Source organism: Arvicanthis niloticus, chromosome 9 (assembly GCF_011762505.2).
Source record: "Arvicanthis niloticus isolate mArvNil1 chromosome 9, mArvNil1.pat.X, whole genome shotgun sequence".
In the NCBI taxonomy this organism is placed as follows: domain Eukaryota; kingdom Metazoa; phylum Chordata; class Mammalia; order Rodentia; family Muridae; genus Arvicanthis; species Arvicanthis niloticus.
In genome coordinates, this window is record NC_047666.1 from 34,402,485 (window position 1) to 34,429,475 (window position 26,991).

Genomic DNA, 26,991 nt, shown 5'->3' on the forward strand with positions numbered 1-26,991 from the left:
CTATCTCCAAGTCTCTTGTGACCCAGAGTCCCTGTAGCTCCTCAGTCAGTCAGCTCTTTGCCATTCTCTAAAGAGACGCACTGCACTGGAATCAAAGTACTCAGGATGTACATCCTGAGTAAGAATGGCTCCCCAGGGACAGTTTAGACAGAGCACCTGCCTCAATTGCTCTTGTAGGACTGCTAGGAAGTGACACTGGGGCAGACTTCTCAAGCCAACCCTTTTATCCAAACTCTTTTGATGTTACAAATATAATGTGTTTCCCAAGTGGAGGAGTACCCCCACCCAGCACCTCCCTATGAATCTAGAGAGTCAGATAGTCAGTCAGTGCAGCCTGATAAGACCGTCACGTTTATACATCTCAGCGCCTTACAGAACCCACTCCCTTCTTCCCATTCTCACAGAATTCGACGCCCAGTGGAGAGCTACCACACACACTGACATTCCTACTCTGCTTTAAATACACTGCCGGGTGTACTTGCTGGATGAGCACACAGATTCTCAACCCCAAATGGTAACAGCTGAGGGTGTGGTTAGTTTTATTTTTTTCTTACATAAAAATACACCTGACTCTTAAGTGGATAGTATTTCCTCATGCACACTGAAGTTAATCATTCACAACCAGCTAGCTTTCCTCAAGGATCAGACAATTTGAAGGTTGCTTGTGCAAACACTCCTGTGCTTACCAGCTGCCTGCTTAACTGATGGCTCTGTTGCCATTAGAAGCAGGCAGTACTTCAAAGTGCTGTTTGTGAAGCCAAACATACCACTACCCAGGTTCCTGGGCCCCTGGGCTCCACAGTATACAAGGCCCTCACTGCACTTGCCTCTCTGAACAGGTGGACCGTTACAGTTCTGTAGTATCTCACCACTAGGACAGTGCTTTGCTGCTGAGGCAGTTCTGTGATTGTGCTTTTCTGTTTCTAATCTGGATCCTCCGAACTACAATCCCCAAAGATATTAGGGCACAATGGATCAGAGGGTAGAGCCAGAATAACCACCATTCAAGAGACAAGCTGCTCGGGCTCAGAGGATCTTTCTTATCCCAAGAAAGCATGCCTCTGCACCTCATCACCCTGGCCCCTCCCCTCCCATCCTAATCACTTTGACTCTTTTCCTTGGTCTCACTTAAAATCACTTTCCCTCTTTTTTCAAAGAAATGTTACAGCCAGGACATGAATCCTAAAGTTGTGTGCAAGCAATGCCTGTGTGAGTGTCTTCAGCATGCTGAAGAATTAGAGACTGCCAAACAGCTGCTGGCTGTTATTTCAGCCAAAGGAAATTAAACTGAGGATATGAGTCGGCTGCATTGTATGGGTTTATGAATCCATCATAGTTGCAAGGCAACATAAAGGTCCACCTGAGCCTTGTTAAGAGAGATTAACCATTTACCACCACACACTTCAGCAGTGCTCCCTCCCAACCTTCCTAGTGCTGCGACCCTTCAATACAGTTTCTTGTGCTGTGGTGGCCCACCCCAAACCATAAAATTATTTCCATTGCTACTGCATAACAGTAATTTTGCTAATTATGAATTGTAATGTAAATATCTGTGGTTTCTGATGGTCTTAGGTGTGACCTCTGTGAAAGGGTCATTCAACCCACAGGTTGAGAAGCACTGCACTTCAAGGAAGACTGTCACCTCCACTCCCAGACACCTTTAGACCTCACTTCTGAAAGAACTTTCAGTGAGTTGTTGCAGGAAGTCTGGAATAGATGAACATGAGTCTAGTTCTTGATCTGGGGTTTAATAAACAACTAATATCAGAAGCAGTGTTTTAAGTAACAAAGCAACAAAAAACCAAGGCATCCACGGCTGGCTTGAGAATAAGTCAAATGACTGATCAGACATCAGCTGAGTTCAGGCAAGCACACTTTAGAGGAAGGCTCACACTTAAAACTCCAAAGCAATTTCCTAAACCTTTTAAAATACAGGTTCCGGCCCACAATACCATTTCTTGAAAAGATCCCAAACCAACCTCCTAAGTAACTCAGCGAACCACTTTCTCTCTGCTTTCCTGCTTAAAAACAACAACAACAACAACAACAAACCCACTGTATGTTGTGGCTTCCTTTCCAATTAGAAGCCACCAGAGCCATAGTTTTCAATTAGCTGTGTCAGTCCATCTCCCTGAACTGCTCAAGTTCAATCTGTACTCCCTCCCCCAGCTTCCGGTCTCCACCAAGCACTTCACACCTCCCATTGTAAACCTGTCCAGAGCAATTACCCGGCCTACCTTTGGACAGCCTCCGTACCGCATTTCTGAGTAAATCTATAGCTACTCAGTTGGTAAAGTAGGCTTGCCCCAAAGCAGAAGAAATGGTCAGACCCAGAGATGGGTACAGATGCACAGCAAATTTTAGCAGGCTGCAGAAAAGCATGTCCTCCTAGTCTGTCCTGGCAGAGACCAGTGCTGATAACCCCTCTGGACTCAGACACCTAGAGTCCCCACAGTAACCACTGCTGTGTGCTGCCACATTTACTGCTTCTCTTGGGATTACAAACAAGGGGCAAGTCGCTAAGTACAGAGAGTCACTCTTCTTGGATTTTTGTGGTGGTTCAACAGACAGACACACAGTAGGAGCTATACTTGGAATTGGAATTGTGAATGTCATCTTTTCCCAGGCTAGTAGTGATGTGTGGTCTGATCTTTACTTTCTCTGCAAGCAAGCCACAGCTCCCAGCAACCAACACAGCCAACCACTGCGTTGCTAAGCTACAAGTTACAAGTAGCAAATACATTTTCAATTTAGTGTTTCCCACTCACCATGGGTTGTGGGATATTACCTTTATGAGTTAATGAGAATTTGTAATTTCTATTTGTATTTCTACCAGAAGACTCCAAGGGTTCAAAGCCTAAGGACAAACCTGAGAGGAACATCCTCCTACCTGAGAAACAATCCAAATCTTCCTTACCTGAAATCACACTATTTTTCTTTTCAAAAATGGTACAAATTCTCCTAAGACTTCTCCCACCAACCATGTACTTTCCATATGCCCCAGCAATTCTACATGTGCTGAGGAATATGTCCAAGATACATAGAAACATACACCCTCACATAGAAACTTACACATAAACATTCATGCCAGGTAGGTTAGGTATGGTACGGTATGGTACGGTACGGTACGGTATGGTATGGTATGGTATGGTACATGCCTGTCATCGCAGCATCCAGGAAGCAGAGACAGAGCTACAAAACAAGACTTGGCCTGGTGGGGGTGGGAGTTCATAACTGTGTTATTCTTGCCAGCCAAAAGGTGGGAAAACCCCAAATGTCTGGCTAATAAATGAATAGATAATTTATGTGTTATATCTAAAAAACCTGAACATTATTCAGATGTTTTAAAGGTAAAGTGGGGTGAAGGGGATGGGTGATGGCTTAGTGGTTAAGAGCACTTGCTGCTCTGACGGAGAGCCAGCTTAGTTCCCAGCACCCACATCAAAATGCTCACAACTGTCTGCAACTCCAGCTCCAGAGGAGCTGACACTCTTCTATCCTCTATGAGCGACCATACATGAGCATGCACGCAAGTGCGCACACAAATAAATAGCTTTTTTTAAATGAGCAAAGAAGGAATGATATGTACAATACGTAACAACTCTGAAAATATTAGGCTAAGCAAATGACAGGCCAGGTACTGTATGTTTCCAGTTACATCCAACATTCAAAACAGGCAAACCAACACAGAGAACTTCTAGAAGGCTGGGATGGGAGCACCAGCCAGCACTGGGTTTCGTGGTGGAGCAATTAAAAAGAACCCAGAATTTGTGGTGACAGCTGCACGACTCTGGACATGCTAAAAACCCAGAATATCAACACTTAAAAGATGAATGTAGTGTTCAAACTCTATCTCCGTAAAGCTGTTAGTTAAAAAGAAAAAAGTTAAAAAAAAAAAAAAAAGGGAAAAAAATTGCCAGGTGTGGTGGCACATGCCTTTAATTCCAACACTCAGGAAGCAGAGGCAAGCACAGCTCTGGGAATTTTCAGGGGCTATATAGTAAAACCCTGTCTCAAAAAAGAAAGGAGAGGGGTGGATACAGAAGAGAAAGGCGGGGAGGGAAAGGGAAAGGGGAAAACAAAAGAGGGAGGGAAAAAATGTCCTGCTACTCTGGGACTCAAAAATGCTACCTCACTTCAACATCACACACACAAAAAAAGTACAAATAACTTTTTTCAAACTCTCATGCTAGAAGATACAGGAGAGTCCAAAGAACTCACATTTATGATGGTAAACCCATGATATTTCCACCACTGTCTCCTTTCTGCTTCCGGAAGGACACACTCACTCCAGGCTCAGTCAATCCTCACCATACAAAACCTGAGCTGGAGCTGATCCTCCCTCCCTCCCGTGGCCTCTAGATTTTGAAAGAGCCTCTTTCTTCTTTCCTTCTTTCCTTCCTTCTTTCTTTCCTTCCTTCCTTCCTTCCTTCCTTCCTTCCTTCCTTCCTTCTTCCCTTCCTTCCTTCCTTCCTCCCTTCCTTCCATTCTTCTTTTGAGTAATTATTTAATAAGGATATGAACAGCCAGGGTCCTAATGGCAAGCCATTCAAAAACTTACAACAGGCCAGAAGTCAGGAGGAAATGTCAGTGCATTGGGGAGAAAATAAATTAGTCATATTAAGATTAGAATCTAACCTCTTTCTGTGGTTGGGACTGGAGGTTTTAGAATAATAGCATGCTGTTTCTCACAACCTCCCCCCAGAGGAAAGCTTGGGAGGTGCAGCTGTTCGTTCTGGAGTAGGGCAAGCACTTACTGAAGTTTCCTGAAGACCCTCTGAGAGGCCAGTGCTTCCCTTTGCACAGGTACCTAACTGGTCCTTCACGTTCAAGTACAAGTTCAGGGACCCCAGGCACCACGCTGCAGCAGCACCACAGCCAACAGGGGCCTGTTAGCCGGGAAGCCCCAGAGGATGCTAGCCAACATCAAAGAGACTCTAGTTGTTCCCCTTGTGCAATAAACTCCTTTCACCCAAGATCATTCACACTCCCAGAGTACAAAGTCCCTCTGATAGTGGTAGCCTTCTCACCCTAACCTTTTTGGCAAGTACCCCTTGGCCTGGCTGTTCATTAATACATAATCAGAACATTAAAAGCATTGTTTCACCTTTTAGAGAGGCTGAATCCAACTTAGTAAGATACTGTTCCTAGGTTGGGGAACCACCTTGAGCCTGGCACAGAATTCAAAGACACACACACAGAGACTGGGAGAGGGTGCACACACTCACAAACACACAAGAATTAAGCATTTCACAATTTGTTTTTGATATTACCACATGGCAAAGGGGCAACAGAAAAGAAGTTATCTCACCACAGAAATCACCCTGGTGTTTCTTTCCCCTTAATCATTTTAACACCAAATGACTCCTCGCTCCATAACCCTTTACAGGAAGTGGTATCTTTGTGTCAGAAAGACAAATGACCGAGTGATGTCTTACGCACTGCCTTAGAACTGTCTGCCGGCTTGGCTCCGGCCTGCAACTTTTACTTTTCAAATCAGACACAATGACAACTCACTTTAGAGACCATGTTTACTGTGCTGAAAGCCACACTCTAAACACAGGCTTGTCCGGAGAAGCCGGGCAGCTTACAGTCCAATCTTGTTTACGCTCCAAGTAGGTTTGACAGAAAAACCACATCAATTTGTTTTAAAATAATTTCCATTTGCTGGAAGCTGTTCCTGAAGGGTTCTCAGCCACGCTAATCTGCTCTGATTCCTACCAGCTGTAGGTACCAGGCACTCTGGCCACAGACAGGGTACCGAGGTTGAGTGGGCTGGACTGGGTCCATGGGGGTTATAGCAGCCTAGGACCCACAGAGCCACTGCAATACCCCTCTGTGGAACACAAGAGCAACATGAGTCTATAAAAAAAAAGAAAAAAAGAAAAAAAATTATGTCCTGGTTCAGGGCCAAAATTATGCCATTGCCAACAGGAGCACAGCTTTCTACAGAATTAGATCTGCCCTGGCTCAGAAATGCCAGCTCTAGAGAGTCTGACAGTGGCCAAGTCTCAAGTTCACAGTTAAGTGTGTCATGGTAGATACCAGATTGAAAAGAAGAAGAAAATTTTAAAAAGGAAGAAACTTGTGAATAACCAGTGAAAAGTGTTCAGCCTCACATCCAAAGAAATGAAAACCGGGAGGCTGCAAGACAGTGTCCTGGTGCGCAGCACAGAGCAGCAAAAAGCAGCCTCTGAGCTCCTGAGGGTGAGGAAAGTAAACAGGAGCTTGGAAGCTGGTTGGCAGCTGCTTTCTTGGGAGAGCTGTAGCAAAAGCCTTTAGAATTCTCCTATCAAGAGCAACCTAGACATGGTAACTCAGTCTAAGAACTAAGAAGTATATAAATAATTATGCACAAAAGGATGCCCAGCCAACAATTAGGGTTTTGAAAAGCTTAGAAGCTCAATATCAGCCAAAGTTTAATTATGACTTAAACCATACTCTTTTATATAAAGTTTAACCATAGAGGAAATATTCATAATACTGAGTCCTTAAAACATAAGTTGAAATTGTTGATTTACCCAAGTGACCAGCCCTGAAACCATATACATACAAGTACTAGTATATGGACTAAGCAGGTTGTATTCACACAGACACAGATACACACACACACACACACACACACACACACACACACGAACTCTTAAAGAAAGAGAGGCTATAAATTTGAAAGATCAAGGGAGAGAACTGTGAACAGAAAGGGTGAGATCAAGGAAAGGAAAGACGAAAACTATGTAATTGTATTTTTATTTCAAAAATAATAATAAAGACCAAAACAACATAATTTGAGCCAGGTGTGGCCTGAGGGTTGGGGTTATAATCCCAACACTCTGGAGGCTGAGGCAGGAGGCCGTGGGGTTCAAGGCCATCCTGGACTACACAACATTATCATATTGTCATCTCAAAACAAAACCCTGTAGTTTGAAGCAGGCACTTAATTGCAACATTAATGCAAACTTATACAACAAAATGACATTTATTACCAAATAATAAAGTCAATTATCATTTATTTTGCACTTACCTTTGATTTTTTTATTACTAACATTTATTATCATATAAATTAAAAGTAATTAATAACATGTTCACTAGACTAAGGCAACTTTGCTCAAACAACCAAAGTCAGAAAGCACACCTCCCCCCTACTAGTTCAGGCCATCAGGTACAAAAGCCTCCCTGTAGAACCCCAGACCAAGACTCCCTAATCATCAAAACCAAGGAGCAAGGCTGAGTCAAGGCAGACCCATCTTCCCAACTGTTAGCAACATCTAAGTGCCCAGTGAGGACCCACCTTGAGCCAGATGAGCAATGACTCCTCTGCCTTGAGAGGTCCTATGTATTTAAGAATGGAGTAGGGGCTGAAGTGTCATACCCAAGGGCCACACAGAAAGGGGTCAGATTTACAAGTCCATGAGGCCAAAGTCTGTTGTACAGGCCCTTACAAATCTGTGTTGCTACTTTGGCTTTGTCCCCCGAGGGTACAGTAACCTGCCCTGAATTTTGCATGCACTGGATCCAGTCAAGGAGAGCACTCCTTTCCTCTGCCAAGAGCAAAGAGGAAGAAAAATGACCTTGGCCTAGTCATGCTTTCTGTCAGAGGAGGTCTTAGCAGAGTAACCAAGAGCTCAAGCAACCAAAACCAGCTGCCTGGCGAGGACTCAGCATAAACTGAGCAGAATAACCACAAGGGGAAGGGTGTCTAGACAGCCTTAGTCTAAGAGAAAAGCAACCCTCCCCAAAACAGACTCCACCAGGCATCTCCAGCAAAAGAGCAGATGAGAGACCATGTCAACAGTTGGGAAATACACCATGGGTGCCCTGGCCAAACATAACTCAGAGGGGAGCTGTACAGTCTGGCCCACCTGCCAAGGACAGCCATGGGGAAGACTTCAGCAAGGAAGCGGATCCCAGGGAGCCCACAGGGAAGAAAGGTCCCAGGCAGTGCCTCCAGTGCCTGTCTGTCATCTTTCAAACTCCTGTTGAAGGTGTTAAAACCTTCCTGTTCTACATTTTCAACATGAGCACTTGGTAGAAGATGAAGGGGGCTGCCAAAAAAAATAGGTCAATAAATAGGAAATGAACAGATACACAGCCCTGGGAAGCCTAAGTCCAATTTCTATTGGACTTAGAAAACTAGAGAGAAAGAAGACCATGAGCCAAGATCTGGCTCAATCGGTAGACTAAAAATGCCTAACATTCATGAAGCCCTGGGTTCAATCCCCATCCTCAAATACAGCAGGTGCAGTAGCACACACCAGTAATGACAACACTCAGGAGGTAGAAGAGGAGACTCAGAAGTTCGAGGTCATTCTTGACTACTTAGCATATTTGAGGCCAGCCTGAGCTATCCAAGACTTGCCAGAGAGGGAAGAAAGACTGTCAATCTTTGTATGTCTGTATCTGTGCTGCCTGCACACTAGACTTGATGCTAGATTCTGTGAAAAAAGAAAAATGAAGTAGCCTCAACTCCCAGGCAGCTTACAGACAAACGAGGTGCCACATATCAACCAAATGAATGCCCTGCAAAGCCTGTATGAGTTCTGCAGGGTCTTCTGGATGGGAATCCAAGTCAAAGAGAATACAAATGATAGTTTCCAGGGGAACAGACATTTAAAAAGGACAGACAGGAGTGTCAAAGACTGAGAAACCCTCTTCCAGACATACACAGGACAAGCTGGCAGTACAGAAGCTAGAAAAAGCTTCGTAGACAGAACCAGCTATGAAGCTCAAGAGTGAGTGGACAGCCTGCATCAGGAAGTCTTATTTTAATAGACTCTTTGACTCTGCAAAGACCACTTGTGGCTTAGGAGGGGAGGGGAGAAGGCAAGGACAAAACCTGAGTCAACAGCTCTCTACCCCCACCTCACACCTACACAACACAGAGAAAAGGTACTTTTTAAAGTTCAATGTAAAATGTACCATACAAAATCAACAACCAGCATGTCCCGTCATTCTTTTCATCTCTGCATTCCTTTTTCTAAAATGAAGGGTAGGGGGCCATGGGTAACTGCCGGTTGCAGCATTCTCCTGAGACCACAATGTACTCCCCAGCACCACCCAGCCCTAGGCATGCCAAGGATTTCGGGCAAGTATAAACTCCATCAGCAGGCTAAACTGTTTATATGTTCTTGAGTTAAAAATACATCGCTCGGGTCAGCGTTAACACCGGGGCCTTATCACCAAGGCTGTTTGTGTGCTGGTTACACAAGGCTGGACTCTGACTTGCCCATCTTTTAGATGAGCCTCAATCTGCAAACTGTCTAATGATACATCAGTGAGATTATAATAAAGCCACCAAATATACACGCATTTGAGAAAAACACTTTCCAAACCCAAGGATACTTTACTGTTTATAAATAGTTTACTTTTTTTGATCCCCAAGCATATAATATTGGCAGTTGCTCCAGAAACCAAAGAAACACGCAACAGGGACACAAACCACAACCTAACAGAAACAATAAACAACAGATGGCAAGGCATATGTGCCTGCTACCACCTCCTCACCAAAGGGGCAAAGCACAAACCAGCCTAGGAAGAAACATATACTCCAAAATCACATTTCAGACGCCATTAATAAAGCACCAACTGTATGCCAAAAACTGGGTAATTCGGGCCACTCAAGAACAGAGGGGCCAGTGGCTGACCTCAAGGAACTCAGACTTGAAAAGAATGCAAGGGCCAGGACCTGTCTTATAGTGTTTTTTCTACTCTGATCATGGGCAAGCAGACTAGACGTCTAACTCCAGATACTGCTACTAGGCCCTGACCAGTACCAACCCTGGACTTGGTGTATAAAACATCCATGATATATTTCAATAGAATGATAATCAAATTAGTTAACACATGTATCCTGCTATAAAAAAATAAACTGTTACAACTCTATGGGCTTCAACCACGTGGTAGGCATTTGTCCTTAAACAACTCAATAAGGTGGGTACTTAAGTCATCCTCATTTTGGGTAAGAAAAAACTGAGGCAAAAAGAAAACAAATTGTTCAAAGCCATTCAGACAAACAAGGCCACGTTCCTGGGATGTCGCTTCTAATCAGATACCACAGGATGCTTTATCTCCCAGCCACAGCCTGTGATGTGAAGCTCACAAATGATGGTGAGTGTTCTTTTCACAGAGCCCGGCAAACAGAAGCTGAACGGACTTACGGAGCACAAAACAAATGTTTAGGTGACTCAAACTCCCAAGTCACACTTGCTTCGGCTAATGATTCCTCAGCTGGTGTCTGTGATAGTTCTTAAATGTCAGATGCCCCCCCCCCCAAAAAAAAAAAAACAGGGCCCCAATAATTAAGTTAGCTGTGGTACTGCTTCCAGATATGGACATCCCATTTTAAGTATCACAATATCATAGTCAATGACTCTGCTGGTTTTACCTCAATGTTATATATTTTTTTTAACTCTGACTACAATTTTCCAACTGCATTGTAACTTTATGTATGCTTTTATGTTTCTTCTACATTTCAAAAGAATGCCATTTCCCAACACGTAACTCCCAGATTCACTGGTGATTCATCTACAGAACAAGTGTTCTGAGACATCAGCTCCAAACAGAGGAAGAACTTGGAATTCCCTTCTCCCTCAGAGCTAGAACTTGCCTAGATCTGCTCTGCTCAACAGTTTGTTTTCAATTATATCTCCAAATTCTTTAACAATAACTGTGCAGCTTTCGGCACCAACACATCTGATTCTTTGAAGGAGTTCTCAAGCAGAATGTAGAAAATAGAAGAGGAGAAGGAGGGAAGGGAACACTTGCCGTAATGTTTGTTTTATGTCTGAGATTCTCTCCAAAGGTTCTCTCTTACACACAAGCAGAAAGTTCTGTCTCCACGACGAGAGGCACTGCTCCCGCCTGAGGAAGGCCACTGTCAACCCTTTTCCTTAATGGTTTATGGCATCACAGATCCTACACACAGCAGTACCTCACAGCTAAATCCCACACCATGTGTCTTCAGTTCTCTACACAGGCCGGCCTGAAACAATCATAGTTCCTATGGCTTTCCACACACTGAGTGAGGTGAAAATTTACCTAACAGGACTGAGAATCCTGAGAGAAGATTAGACACAAATGGTAAAGACGGGGAAGGTCACAGGAGTGACAGAAACGGCACTCTATATTAAGCTCATGGAAAGGTGGGAAAATCATTTGGGCTATTTTGATCTTAAATAACACAACAGAAAGGACTGCCTTTTGATTTGTTTTTGTTTGTTTGTTTAAATGTTTAGACAATTATCAAAAGTAGTCCAGACTGGCTTCAACCTCAGTCTATAGTAGGTGTTGGCCTTGAACTCCTGATTCTTCTGCTCCTCCTCCCCAGTGCTGAGACTATGTGTAAGGCTGTACACATATAAGGCTACACGTGTCATGTGTGTACGTGTGTGCGGGGGAAAGGGGGTACATGTGTACATGTGCAGGTGAGAAGACAACCTCATGTGCCATTAGGTACCACCTGACCTTTTCGTCTTGAGACAGGAAACATCCTCTCTTGCTGTTCTGTCAATCAGTAAGTAAACTAAATGCCCAGTGAGTCCCAGATCTATCTGCCTACCTCTGCCCTCCCAGGACTGGGATTTCAGGTGCAAACCATTGGGCTTGGATTTTTGTTACACGCATTCTGAGGATGAAACACAGGATCTCATGCATGTTAATAACTAAGCTATCTCCTCATCTCTTAATAAGATTTTTTTAAGTAGGTTTTAGGACTATTCAGTCCTAAAATAGTCTCTGATTCCTGCTAAACTTATATCAAGAGGTTTCAAACACCACTACTTGGCCTCCAACTTCACTCCATTCAGGTTGCAGCCCCAAACAAACCTTCAACTCCCAGAAGCATGCTTTAAAGAAGAGAACAGGCCCTCATCTCAGGAAAACATACAAAGTTTTTTTTAAAAAATGCATAAAAGGAAAAGCCCAAGAATCTCCAGTGAAGACAACAAATGCACATGGAAGGAGGAAGGAGGCTGTGAGAGCACAGAGAATGGGCTGCAGAAACAGCTTAGCAGATAAAATGCATGCTGTGTGTGCACAGGGACCTGAGTTTGGATCTCCAGCACCCACATAATTAGCTGGCTGAGGAAGCATGTGTCTGTAACCTCAGCACCAGGTTCTGAATAAAGCCTCTGGCCACCCAAGCTAGCCTGAAGGATGAGCTTCAGTTTCAGTGACAGACTTCAAAATAAGGTAGGAAGACATAGAGGAAAGACGCCCAACACTGGCCTCCAGACTCCCCCACACCTACATCCGCACCCACAGAAACAAGAACACATACATACAAATAACACAAATAATTGTTTAAAATAAAGAACACAGAAAGCAAAAAGCTACCAGGTTCTCCACAAAACGCCTATTTGGCATAAATCAAGACTTTCCAAAAACAATGTTAGACCAAAAGGAAACCCATAGACGGGTAAATTTGGTATCTATTGAACAACAACAAAAATAGACTAAACAAATAAAACAATTTTTTTAAAAAGAGAGAGCGAATTCAAAAACTGGAGAAAGAAGTCACTGAGCTGTACAAAAGTCAGGCCACTGAGTGTCCACACTGAAAGGCACACACAAAAGCTCCCTGGGAAAATGGCTTAAAGTTACTCAGAATCAGCCATGTTCATGCATTTAACCAAAGGCAAGCTGGTTCCAAAGGACATAGCTGTGGGCGTGTTCTTCCTTGCAGCTGTTGCTACTGAATCTGTACTCTCAGCCCATAGAGCTGAAAGATTATCAGTCTGGGGACAACTTCAGTGATCCACTACTCCATCTGTGGCCCTCAGTGGCCCTAAGAAAGCCCTACTAAAATGATCCTGTAACTTCTTGCCTTTTCTCTAAAGCTATGTTCCTAAAAAGATAAGTCAAAGATATCAAGTTTGCAGGTCCCATGGTTTTCTTTGGCCCAGAATCCTTTATTCAGAACGCACAGGGGCCACAGATTTCCAGATCTCAGATTTCTTTTTAAGCTCTGGGTTATTTACATGAGGATGCTATCCGAGTCTAAACATGCATTCATTTATGATTCATATACACCTTACACACATAGCCTCAAGGCAACTTTATACACTAATTTTAATACTTTTGTACATGAAAACCAAGTTCCCAGTATGGAATTTTCCACTTGTGGTGTCATGCTAGCGCTCAAAAACTGTTCAATTCTGAAGCATTTTGGACTTTCAGATTGGGGAAGGTCCACCTTTGCTTTTAAATGCACTATTTGCTTCTCCTTAATAATACCAAAGGCTCCATGAAGGGTCCCTAACTGAGATCCTCCTCCAGTGCTCCATTTCTCCTTTGGCTGTTCTGGGTATCTGTGCAGAGAAGCCACAGAGTACTTTCAACTAAGCATCCCATACACAGACCCACTTACTCTCTCACCAGTAAATCCGGAAAACAGTAAGTTCATTCCCTCTTTGTTTCTACTAGCCAGAATCATAACCCTAAGAATGAAATTTTGTATGTTTTAAGTTTCTTCATATACAAAAGATAGGAAAGTAGGTGACCAGCCCAAGGTCACACTACCTGTCAGTAGCAGAGCAGGACAGAACTTCAGGCCTGCTGAGACTCAGCAGCAAGCTAATTTCCATACTACCACATTCTTATTATCCACAGCTTTAGGAAACTCACTTCTTCTTTTTAAGTCAATAGTCTTCCTCCCCATTAGTCAAAAACCTCTTTAAGACATTTCTAAGACTCTGGGCTCCTCTCCTCTGCAAAGATGTACTAAGTACCAAGACTTCACACACAAGTGTTTCAGAAGAGGACCCAGCCTTGCCTCCTGTTCCCCTCTGGTCCAAAGAAAGTTAGGGAAGCTGCGAATATACGCCTTCGACACTTTAAGAACTTTGTTGTTAGTCTTTTTACTTGCTCTTTTGGGGATTTGCCAGGGGTTTTGCTTGTTTGTTTTGTTTTTAGGCAAGTAAGCAGCTAGGTATGGTGGCACATGCTGGTAATGTCTTAAAGAGACTGACATGAGAACAGCAGTGAGTTCAAGGCCAGCCTGGGCTACACAGTGGAGACCTTGTCTCCAGAACAAACAAAGACCAAGAAAATTTAAGAACATGAGACAAAGTTCTACAGACTCTAAATCATTAATACTTGAGGTGAAACCATTTTTCATTTGTGGGTCCAGACTTAACATAATTAAACTGTTCCCAAATATTATTTCAAACAGACTTGTGAAATAATCTAGAAATCTTCTCAGGGGCTGAAGAAAGAGCTCAGTGATTAAGAGCACTTGCTGTTTAACCATGAGACCCAGACTCTGAACTCCAGCCCCCCATGTTAGGTGGCTGGGAAACACTTGAAACTCCAGCTCTACAGTATCTAACACCCTCTTCTGGGCTCCATGGGCGAGAGCACACACACACACACACACACACACACACTGCATATGAACACATGCACATACAACAAACACACATACACACACATATTATTTCAAATATAAAATGAAAATCTTATCAGAATTTCTGGTTTTTCTTTTGGGTAAGGCAGAGCCTCTTCCATGAGGACTGATTACCTGTGGCCAAGACACAGACACTGGGTCTGAGAAAACAGTGACTTGGGAGTGAGGTAGCCCTGATGGCTAGTGAATACTTAGTTTGGCTTGGTTTCTGGCTCCCCTCTTCTGAAGAGGAGCAGACAATCCCCCCACTTGAGTATCAGCTTCAGCATCCATCACTTGGTTGCATCAACAACCCACTTCCTGGAAGCTACAAGCTCTTCTGGCTGTTTATAAAGTTTTGCAAACACTAAGCACTCATGAGCCAGAAACTCACACTGTCCCAGGTGGAGAAAGGAAGTCAGAGACGCACACCAAATTATTTTAGTCAAAAACAAACTAAAAACTCAGTATGTGAGCATGGAGCTGAACCTAGGTACCACACATCCCAGTTTGCAAAACAGAACTTAAAGTCATGATCAGACCCTCATATTTAGTTCTCCTGCCTATAACTCTTTTGCATATGTTTGCTTTTGTAAACAAGAGGATCCACTGTAAACGGTATCTAATCAAGTATGACAGTGGTTTAATTGCGCTTAACTGAGTCTGTGAGCTCAAAATGACACATGCAGGATGGGTTTTTAAACCACTAAATACTATATAATTTACCTAGAATTAGATTTTCACAGACAGAATATGAAAATCATTAGCTTTATTTTAAAGAAATTCCTTCAACCAACAGAAAGACAACAGAGAAACAGAGAAACAGAGCCCTGGACTTCTACAACACAAACCTCTCAGAAGCAAGGAGGAAGAACCATTGTTCTAATCTGTGTGAAGCTAAAAGGAGCCCAGAGGGTTCCAGGAAGCTGGCTCTGAGCTTTTGGGGGATTTTCTTATAGGGTGCTTCTAACTCTATTTAAAGCAGACTCAAGTAGACACAGCTGGAGGGTCAGGCCCTGCAAAGTAAACATGAGTTAACGCAATTCAAATTCAAGACTTAGCTACAACCAACCGGCTAACTATCTCTACATTAAATAATAATAATATCTAAAATACCACTTTTAAATGACCAATTGTAATTATATTTGCTTGCTAGTAGATTCTAATCTAAATAATAGCTTGGAAGAACCCTCTCAATTAAGGATCTATAGAGAAAGAAGAAAACCAATGTGACTTGTACAACCTGATCAGGAGCTCAGGTCCTAAAAATTCTTTAAACCCTCCCCACAAAAACCAAAGGTAGGGAAAAAATAACATGTAATTTGAGAATATAAAAAACAGAGTGAATGAAATATACGCTTGGTAAACAGCCTGTAAAGACTTTGTCAAAACTTCCTTTAGAAAACAAGTTCATTATTTTTCAGAACTTGATCATGTTCGTATTTCTTAAAGTCATCTTTTGGTGAAGAATTTCCATGTGAGTACCCCTCCCCCCCCAAAAAAAAAAAACCCCTGTTAAATGAAAGTCCTACACATTTACAAATAAAATGTCATGCTTTGGATTTACTTCTTTAAAATACTGTAGAAGGAGAAAAAATACTGGAGCATGGAGCTTATGAGACAGGCCATGAGCTGGCAATTATTGAAGAAGGCTGACAGTTTCAGAATTGATGACATCATTAATACACTGTCCACTTGTCTCTCTTATAAAACAACGGTAAGAAGAAAACACCCTACATTAATGGAGGCTCCATGGCAAACATTTCCTTAACTCAGAATTGGTTTTAAGGCCAATCTTTCTAATCATCTCACAAGAATAAAAAACATTCTCTCTGCAACAAGCTTTGTCCCAGTCAGCTGACAGTTTTCACAGCCCCTTCCTGTTGTCCAATCCAAAGGGCAAGTGCTTCAGAGCAAGTGCTTTCAAAGGTCTAGAGTACTGGTACCACAGGACCTAGAGCTACCTAGATGCCTGATGCCCCAGTTCAGAAACTCAGTCCTAAAGGTCCCCAACAGCCATCATCAAGTAGGTAATCCAGAAGAAAGGATTTACCAGTACAATGTGTGCTCTGGTGACTTGAGCAGTGAACTATTTGAACAGCAAATTATAAATTACTAGAAGGGTCAAAGGAGAGTCAGGGAGTGGGGTTGGGGGCAACTGCTCACTGCTGCACAAAGAAGCCACAGAAGACAAATTTTAAGGATTAACTTTGGTTTTTAAACCAGCTTTTAAAAGAATGGGACAGGGCTGCTTGTAGGGGGAAAAAAATGGTACTCATTCATTCATTTCCAATACCTGCTGATCACAAAAGAGACCTATGCATCACAAAGACTTAAAGTCAGGCCATGCTTTCTTGTCTTTTGCCAAAACAAACTCAAGGAGCGGTGATTGGAACCGGTATCCTGGTTCACAAGGAAGCAGCAATGAATCCGGGCCTCAAGGAGATGAAGGGACTAGTTGTTAGCACAATGGGTCTTACCGGTTAGGTTAGATTAAATAGTAATAAGGGTGCAAACAATCACAGCCGTTCGGGTGGGCAAGGCTGTGAATCATGGCCATTCACAAGGGAAAGGACTCACGGACAGGTGCACCAGGAGCAACAGCAAATGGCTTTTCAAGGTGCATCCTTGCCAGGATCCTCAGATGGCCCTGCATTTACTGTCTGTGCCACCTACAAGTTACCACACCATTGTAAACAGACCAAAACAAATGAAACTTGTTACCTGCCTTCAACCAATAACTGTCTCCCCTCCCACCTCCTCTCCTCCGAGTCTTTCCAAACAGAGGTGGGTAAGCAGTGAGCATCAGTCAGCCCTAAAGTCTGTAATCTAATCTCATCTGGAAGAGCACACCTGCATTCTTCCAAGCTACCCAGCTACTTGTATTTGGGTAGAGCTCAATTTCAATGAAACCTTGAGAAACAAAGAGGAAAAAGTGATTGGTTTAAGGACTTCTCACTTTCCTGCTTTTTCCCATGCACCTTCCCAAAAGAATAATGCTACATAGGCAGTATTTGTACAACTGGAATAGATTTTAAACTACCTCAACAATTTCTGCTAATTGTATAATTGACTGCAACTGTGTACCGCTTCCTGCCTATTCATCTGAGCTTCCCAAGGCACACTACGTCTACCTGTTGCAGCTTTCCCAAACCTCCAAAACGGCTGCTGGAGCATGGTGCCTGGCTTGTGAGTCATGCTATGCTCCCACACCAAAAGATTCCTTCCTATCTGAAAAGTAAACCTTCCCCAGGAAAGCTTTTCGTCACTGGGAAATGCAACTTGGAAGGACTAGTCATGAGAACGGATGCGAGATCTGAGGTACTGCCACCTTAACCTTCAAGTGGTGAACTCCATAGAGGAAGCAACGGCACACATGCACAATTTAACTGTCCGCACAGCCCTTACCAGATAGGATACTATCATCCCCTTGAAAGAAACCGGGGCAAAGGGCTGGAGAGTGGGGATACCAGAAACAAACCTTAAGAATAACTTTCAAGCTTTCTATCATCACTCAGAAGTGAAAGGTGGCGCCGGGTGCCCCCAACCCCACCCCTTGTGCCCTGCAAGGTGATGGCACCAACATGTATAGGAGAGTAAAAATAAAGGAAGTCCCATCCACGCTATTCCCATCCATCACACTAATCAGACACCAGGGTATAAGGACCCAGTGACCATTTAGAGAGGATACAAAGAACTCAAGGCAGGGGATCAAAGAGTATAAGAACAAGGGAAAGGAAGAAACTACTTCTGAAAAAAAAAAAAAAATAGAACAACTTTTATTAGCAGATTCTGGAACTCTGGTTTAGAAGTCTATGCAAAATATGTTTGGTCAAAAGAACAGATGATAACGGCAAGAGAGAAAGTTGAGCACTTAAAGTGTACTTTTTACTCTGCTGAAGACCTGTATTCAGTTCCTGGCACCCAGACCATGCAGCTCATAACTGCCTGTTACTTCAGCTCCAAGAGAATCCAACACCTTTGCCATCCACCGACACCAGCACTCATGGGTATATACACCACATACAGACACTCAGGCATACACATAATTTAAAGTAATCAAAATGAGTATTTCTAAACCCACAAATGAAGCACTGAATTACAGAAAACACGACAGCATACAAACATAAATCATAAAGCTCTTGGGTGAGAAAGCGAATGCCCACCCAAGAGAGCGTGGACACAAACTGGCAGTTTGCAATTTAACTGGTGAAAAACTGAATTTTCATTAGTACAAAAAACACTTGAACTAAATAAATGAATGCAATCTCCACTGTACAAAGTGTGATTCTGGTCTTCAACAGGTCCATAAGGAAATAGAACCAAAACTGCAACGTTACTAGGAACAACAGCAGAAGATAGCTAGTCACTCACTGCACAGAACAAGAACTGAAGTAATGAAGTCCACTCTTAATGGACCCCACTGGTTCTATACCATGCCTAAACGTTAAACATATTACTAACCTCCTACAGGTTAGACAGCAGTTGAGATTTTTGCATCTTTTTCTTCCTCTGCCAGGGACTTCTTCCCTCCACCCCTTTCTCCTCCTTTCTCAAGACAAAGCTTTAACCTTTGAAAGAGCATCCATTGTAATCAACTCTGGATATTAACACAGCCTGAAGTCCTGTTCACTTCTGAAAGATCCCCAGGGTTTCAAACTACGATTGATGAGAAGTGGGTAGGTCCCCAGTGAGTAGATGTCACCAAGCTGAACAAAACTAGTGGAAAGTTAGGCTTACCCAGGAAACTTAGTCTTGCAACCTATAGGGTGAGCAAGAGGAATCCCTTTTATGTTCTAAACAAATGAGGGAAAGGAGAAAAAGGAAAAGGAGGAGGAAAAAGAGGAGGAAGAGAAGGACAAGGAAGAGAAGGATGACAAAATCATCAAAACCACCGCCATTCTTACTGCTTACAGCAACTTTCAATTCAATGACTCCCTCTTCTAGATTTTCCCAACTTCTAAAGAGCCACAGGCTACTTTCAAGAGCCACCATCTGGCCTTGCTATCTCACAGACCTCTCTTCCAGGCAGGTGCATATTTTAGAGCCAGGTGTCTCACTAGCCTCTAGCCAGCTCTGGGGCATTTCTATCTCTACTGACAAGGCTGCAGAGAAGGGAAGAGACTCTTTCATTGCAAGCATAGAGCCTGACAGTGGGAAAAGGTCAGCCAGAGGGCAACCCAACTGGTCAGGGAAGCAGCCCAGGGAACCCAGGAGAGATAATTAGCCAAAGAGGGAGGAGGCTGGAGAGCAGGCGTACAGGGACATGGGACAGAAAGAAGCTCTTAACACAGCACACTGCACTGTCCCCAGCCTTCTCAAGATCTTGCCAAGAATCACTGCCTATGATACACTCAGAAGTCCAAAGTTTGTGAAATCTAGAAACTATATGTAATTATAGAACAAGATGAGGACGCTGATTCTTAAAATAGTGCCTTGAAGGGGGACAATGTGATGAGGAGACCGCTCAGTTAATAGAATGCTTGCCTAAGAGCTGGAAAGGCCTTGGGTTCCATCCCATCCTTATAGATCTTTTCAACATGGCCTCAGAGCAGAGAAAACTTTGAAAGGTGCAAGTACCCTCAAGATCTGTAGGGCTGGGGGTGGAGCTTCTCAGCAGGAAAGCACAGTTGTTTAGCATGTCCCAGGCAGTGAGTTCAGATCCCTAGCACCACAAAATAAATAAATCCGTCTCTACTTCAAACAACCTCCGACCCCAAATCGAAACAAGCTCAAGGTCTGCTGAGCTCTTAAAGTGATATGAGACAAAAGTAAAAGAAGGTAAGGAGGGACTATGAACTAGCTGGGTACTCCATTTAAACATACATATCTGCACGTGCACACATGTGCACACACACACAGCAGTTTGGATTCTAAAAGGATTTGGTCATCTAATTTGCATAAGATTGGCAGTAATTTCCGGGACCTTAACTCACAACACTTTGCACACCGAGCCCTTGAAGCACAGCTGTAGAATATGACTGACAGGGGTTGTCCTTGTTTCCCAACTCTCCAGTGAAAGCACAGACTGCATATTGTCTAATGTAGCCATAACCACCACTTATGTGCTTAAACCAGCACAGCTAGAGTTGAGCCAGCCAACCTGATACTGCAAACACATAATACAAGCGAAGCAAATCAATAAACTCTCACTGCTGGCATTCAGGATGACCACATTTGGTGTCCTTTCCTAAAGGCCCTTGCTTTTGAATCTCTGTTCCCTTCCTCCACTGAACAAGAATCCAAGGACTGCCCTCCTAAGCCTGCCTATCTCCTACTCCCAATAGGCCATCATTTACCTCGCAGAATGTTAACATCAACAGTATTTTGTAACTAAAGTCTCTGCTCAAATTTAGACAGGTGAGAAACAGTCTAATGTAAATCATTAAGATTCTTTTAAAGAGCTTCTGTAATCATGCTCTCAAAAATAGTTTCAAGGAAAGCAAACACCTGAGTTCTAAGAAGTTCAGCCTCTTGGACGGCTCTGGGAGGTGTTTAGCGATATTTATGAGTGCTCTGATTGGACCATGCCAATCTCACCTATCTAACAGGACAGGCGACTGAGTTATGCTCCACTACACTAGCTGTAAAGAGTAAGTTAGCCTCTGCCTTGGAAAGAGATCCGTTCTCCTCCATCAGCACCACCCTGCTTTTTCTACTCACACTAAATTTGTATTCACTATTAAAAACCTTTAGCTTCTCTACACTTGGCCTGAGAGCAACTCCAAGTAGATGTGCTGTTTACAAAGGGAGAGGAGTTCCCTCCATAAAGCCATAGGTCTCTTGCTATCGCAGACCCACAGCCTAAAACTGTTTGAGCAGGCTGCAGTAAATCTACTTCACAGGCTTGTAAACCAGCTCAAAGCATTCTCTAGACACAATGACCTTAAAAGGTGTAAATTCAGTGAAAATACAAGATACTTTATTGTATTATATAGGGAGACTTTCTCCACTGCTATCCTGCCAAAATAAAAGCACTGGTATTGGAGATACAGCTCAGAGGTAGCTGAGCTTGCCCGGCATGCTCCAGACCTTAGGTTCAATCCTCAATATCCGGAGGGAAAAATTTTGAGAAGTATGAAGGTTAGGTTCACACTTGATTTCACTTTAAGCAGAAATAAAATAAACTCGTAAGTATTCTTCAAAGGCCCGTGTGTGTGTGTGTGTGTGTGTGTGTGTGTGTGTGTACGCTCCACATACTAACCCAGAAACCAAACTGCTTGAATCTTAAAACTAATTCATTAAAACCACCTTCTGTAGAGTTGTATCTCCTGAAGCCCAAAATACCTAGTCTGGTATTTATTGATCATTAAGTTGTGTAAGTAAAAGAGACTACAATTTTAAAGGTATTTATGCTGTGTGAATTATCACTTGTAGGCAACTGAAAGCCTAAAAATGACTAGCAAGTTCTCCAAAAAAAGGCAAGGCAAGGTAGGTCTTGTGACAAAAGTGCAAATAAGAGCACTCTGTCTTCTCCAGGAAGTATGGCTTAGGAACAGAGCCTTCCTCAGAACACTCCTGACACATGGCTTTGCAAATCTTCCAACAGGTGAACACTTGAGAAGATATTCTGACTGTACCCACACGGTTCTATTATTTAATAATAATAATCCCATCTTAAGTATGCAAGGAAAAAACCTGAAATGTTCCCAAACTGCTTCAACTATTAATAAATAAAATCTTAGCAAAGAGCAATGGTGCGTTCACCTCCCAGAACTGATAGAGCCACTGTGTTAAATCCCACTCTAAGACCATGCGTTTTCAGTACTGGATTCCAGAGAGGAAGCAGATACTGAAGAGAAAAAAAAAAAATCCTAAAGGCATCAACAGTAGCAAAAGCGTCTCAGCTGGCTTCAGAACTCACACTGCAGCTTGCTCAAGAGATCAACGTAAAGACTTAGGCCTCATTCTGAGAACACAGTCTTCTTGTTAGAAAAGAATTAACTTCTCTCCTTCAAGACAGTCAGATACTCAGGCCCCAGTCTTCTGCAATCAAGCCACAGGTGTGAGTGAAAGCCTGCGTCATCCATTTTTTCTTTTTAAAACAACAAATGTCATGACTGAAGCTACTGCTGTGCTTCTTCTATGTCCTAGGAAAGACATTCAACTGCTCAAGTGAGAAGCAGACTACTCAAGCTAGGCCTTTCTCTGGAAGGTACTAATAGTTCTAGAGATACCGAGTACTGATAACGGCAAGAGTCCACTCAGAGGTCTAGGGTAACAATGATACTCTACTCAACTATGTTTACAGAAATCTAAAGTCTTTTTGTCCCTGCCAAATGTCCTGGAAGAAGTATCCCACTAACTCCCGATGGGCCCCAATCCCAGCAGCACAGAAGTGCACCTCTGTGGGGTGAAATGGACAGAGCCAGCCAGGCCCCTGTCAACTTCTCCTGAGGCAGCACTACTCCACAACGAGCGAGCGTGTGCCATTTATGGAGGAGAAACTGGAGGGTGGGTCCAGACCCACCCCGGTGGATCTAGCCCAAAGGGACTCCAGGGAACAGACAGGAAGGGATCTGGAACACAGTTCCAGTACATGCCAGCCATGCGGAAAAGAGCGAACAGCCACCCTCAGACACCTCCAACAACTCTCTTCAAAGCTTCTCAACTCCTGGGTTCTCCAGGGCATGGTCCCTTTTGCCCTGGCCAATGCCAAGTCAAGCCACCATTTCCTGGTGATCAGGAGACTGCAACACACACTCACTAATAAACAATATAAATAAATTGAACGCTGGCGATGAGAGTCACTGTCATTCATTTCCAACTGGAGGTAAGTTGAGGGAACTCAGACACCAAAGGCCTGGGTTACAGGACAAGAAAAAAAAAGATCCCAACACAGACTCCCACACTCTGCCATCGCCTGGCTCGCATGCACACAAATTCTCTCACCTCCACTCTTCACTCACACACCCACACACACTTCGCGCTCGACAGCACCTTCACCTTCTAATCACAAACTGGTAGCTCACCTCCAAGCCCCACACTCGCTGGCCTCCAGACTTCACGAAACACGCTCGATCACCCCCACATGACCACTCATGTTCTTCATCCTCACGAAAACACACGCTCGTTGCAAGGCAGGCTTCTTCTCCAGAATCACGCTCACCTTCAAACCTCTCTCCTGAGCTCCCACGCGTGACCTCCACTCGGCCACCCACAAGTCTCCCAGCCCCACAGAGCGCACTCCGCACTCTCTCCGGATGAGCACACCCGCAAGCCCCGTCTTAGTGACAGCGCTGGGACAAGAGGCAAAGGCGATACTCACAGGCTCCGGGTCCAGGAGGGCATGTCCCGGGGCAGCGTCGCCATCCCGCGCCCACTGCAGTCCAGCGAGTCCCCAGCGCAAGTGCAGGCGGCCGCGCAGGGAGCCCGCAGGCCGGCCTGGGCGCCCGCCGACTCCGGCCATTGCAGTAGCAGCAAAAGCAGCCAGAGCAGAAGGCGAGGCGCAAGGCACGGGGCCCCGAGCGCTCCCGGACCCGGCCGCGCCATCTTGTCTGGAGCGCGCCGCGAAGCCGGAGAGCGAGGACTGCGAGGTGCGGGTGGCCACGGGCGCGGGCAGCGCTCGGCGCTAGGCTCCACGCCGGGGCATGGACACCCGGCCCCAGTCGGCTCCGCGGCCGCGGCGCTCAGCCGGCACGCTCTGCCCGGGCCGCTTCGCAGCACCCTGCGGGGACCGCCACCCCCGCGCCCATCCGGGCCGAGCCCCGCGCGCCGCGAACTCTGTGGAGTCCCGCGGTGAGTGCTCGGCCACCGCTGCCCGTCCTTCCCGCCGCGCTGCGCGTCGCCTTCGGAGCCCAGGCGCACGCCGAGAGCCGCCACCGCTGAGGGCAGAGAACGCTTAGCCTCGGCCTCTGCGCGTGGCGCGGGCAGGCATCTCACTGAGGGCTCGGAGCTGATAGCCGCGGACCCCACGCGCCTCACCGTCTCGGAGCGGCCGGAGCGCACGGTGCCTCGGCGCTGCGAACAATCAGCGGACAGCCGAGCCGCGGTCCGGCCCCGCGGCCCCAGGCCCCGCCCCAGCTGCGCGCCCTCACACACCCCTCCGCTGGGGCCCCCGGGCGGAGAGCGGCCCACGTTGGCTGCAGGGCTTCAGCGTTACGCCCCGCCCTGCACGTTGCTCATTGGCTACCAGAACCCCGGTTGGCTTCCGAGCCCGTCCGAGTGCTCGCTCCCCGAGGTCCCGCCTCCGCTCGCTTTTCCCACCCAAGGTGTGAAAGGCGGGGACTGGGCGGGGAAAAGGAGGGGCGTGCTGCCTCCTTTTAAAGGAGACTTGAAGGATTTTGGCTACCAAGTACCAGAATCTGGAGAAGTGGCCTAAGCATCTGTCCATGGAGCCTAGGGGAGGAGAGAAAGTTGGGACTGTAATCCACGGGTTTGGGAGCTATCTGGATCCAAGGTTTTTTCTCTTCTCCTAGAGTACAAACAGCACCTTGGATTTACAACAACTGAGCACCTTTTTTTCCAGGTACCTTCCAGGAGGGAAAAAAAAAAAAAAGATTTAAAACGTTCTTCCATGAGTTTCTCGGCTACTTCCTCAGAGATTGGGCCCCGTTTCTCATTTCTTCTCCAAACTCGTTCTTCTTGATATCTTAAATCCAGAAATGTGTCCTTGACTACCAAAATAACTGTGTGCTACAGAAATTGAATCTCGAGGGCACGCCCACTTCCCCGCCCCTAGTTAGTTGAAGGATAGTTCGGGAAGTGCTCTGGACTTGGATAAAGGGGGTTGCTGCAGTGTTATGTTTTGTTTTTGAAAACCGGAACCTTTACAATACAATTTTCAATGACCTGCTCTTTATAGACGAGAGAGAGAGAGAGAGAGAGAGAGAGAGAGAGAGAGAGAGAGAGAGAGAGAGAGAACCTGTAAGTTTGGCACATACGCATCAGAATAGATTGATAGTCTTCTTATGAAACAGTGCTTGGACATAAGCAAGCACGAAAGCAAGCGCGCGCACGCGCGCGCACAGACAGACTAGGCAGACACACACACACACTTAATGAAGGGGGGATGGAGAGAGAGATTAGCACTGTAATACATATCTGCCGCCTCTGGGCGCTTTGACTTGCTGGTGTCTCAACTACACACAGGGTCGGAAATCTAAGGCGCTAGAGGCTTCTGGAAAACATTTGTTCCAGCACGTTAAATCTAACTTAGGCTTTCTAGAAATGGAGTAGAAATCCTGTTCATTAGGAAGAAAAACACCAAACGGCTAAAGGGTTTTTATTACTTATAGGACACATTCAAGAAATTTGCTTTGATGCTAAACGTGACTGTCCCTCAAGGTTTTTTTGGGTTTTTTTGTTTTTTGTTTTTTGTTTTTTTTTTGTGGTTGTTGTTGTTGTTTGTTTGTTTGACCAATATTGGACCTAAATTTAGTAGTCAAGTGATTGTTGCCTGGCTGTCTGTGCTTTCTCTCTCTCTCTCTCTCTCTTTCTTTCTTTCTTTCTTTCTTTCTTTCTTTCTTTCTTTCTTTCTTCTCTTTTGTTTGTTTGAGTCTCATCATGTAGCCCAGGCTCCCCAACCTTGTGATCCCCCTGTTTCAGCCTCCTGAATAACTGGCATTACAGGTGTGTGCAGCATGCCTGGCTTTGTTTGCCATTCTTTTCATCCTTACATCAGCTTTCCCTTTCTCCTGACTGCCTACACTATCAGATCAATGCTGTCCAGTTTTTCTCCCATTTTTCTATATATCTCAGAAATGATGTCAAAGCAGTGTTCACATGTGCATAAATAAAGCCAAATGTAATACCTCAGAAATATTAACAGGAACACTCCAACTAGTATGTGTGTGCACATGCACACATGAGCAGAAACATATGCACTACATGTGCAGTCCACATAAGCATGCACCTTCCAACTGGATAAGGAGAGACAGGTCTCCTTGTTTTCATGTCTTTGGGTAGAAATGATAAGCTGGGGACTAAAATATGCAAAATCTGCAAATTGAAGGGGGTCTTCTATTGTGGCACTTCAGCATTTCAAGACCAGTTGCATATGTGTGTGCATGTATGTATGTCCGTGCGTATGCATGTGGACATGAGTACAGAATGCCCAAGGAAGCCAATGGCCACTGTAGCTTAACACAAGTAGTTGCAGACCACCTGATATGGATGTTGGGAACTAAATTCTCTGCAAGAGGAGTATGGCATACTTAACCACTGAGCAATCTCTTCAGACCTCCTTGCCTTCTTTTTCTTTGAAACAACATCTCACCATGTAGTGAGGTTAGCCTCAAACTTGCAGCAATCCTCCTGCCTCAACATCCCAAGGGCTAGGACAAAAGAGTAATTTAGACCAGTAAGATGGTAGAATGAGAGAGTAATTTGATCCCTGAAACCCACCAGGTGGAAGGAGAGAGCCGACTCCTGCAGGCTGTCCTTGGCCTCCATGGATAGCACACACAAATCTAATTTAAATTTTTATTTTAAATTTGTAATGTGTGTGTGTGTGTGTTGCCTACCTATGCCTGGGCAACACATGCATGCCTGGTGCCCACAGAGGTCAGAAGAGATAATTATATCCCCTGTATTAGAATTACAGACAATCTTTAAAGAATAATTTAATTTAGAATGCTTGTGGGCAGCATTCCCTTAAAGAAACTTGCCAG

The 26,991-nt window shown here is 44.6% G+C and overlaps 1 protein-coding gene across 1 annotated transcript in view; it reads right to left on the reverse strand.

Annotated features, from left to right (window-relative positions):
* The window catches only part of Lrig1 (leucine rich repeats and immunoglobulin like domains 1), a 101,126-nt gene extending 76,746 nt beyond the window's left edge, over positions 1 to 24,380 (reverse strand). The window contains exon 1 of the mRNA XM_034511419.2: positions 23,649 to 24,380. Coding sequence (XP_034367310.1) covers positions 23,649 to 23,872 — 224 coding nt within the window. The 5' untranslated portion in view covers positions 23,873 to 24,380. The remainder of the gene's footprint in view (positions 1 to 23,648) is intronic.
* Between the last annotated feature and the right edge of the window lie 2,611 nt (positions 24,381 to 26,991).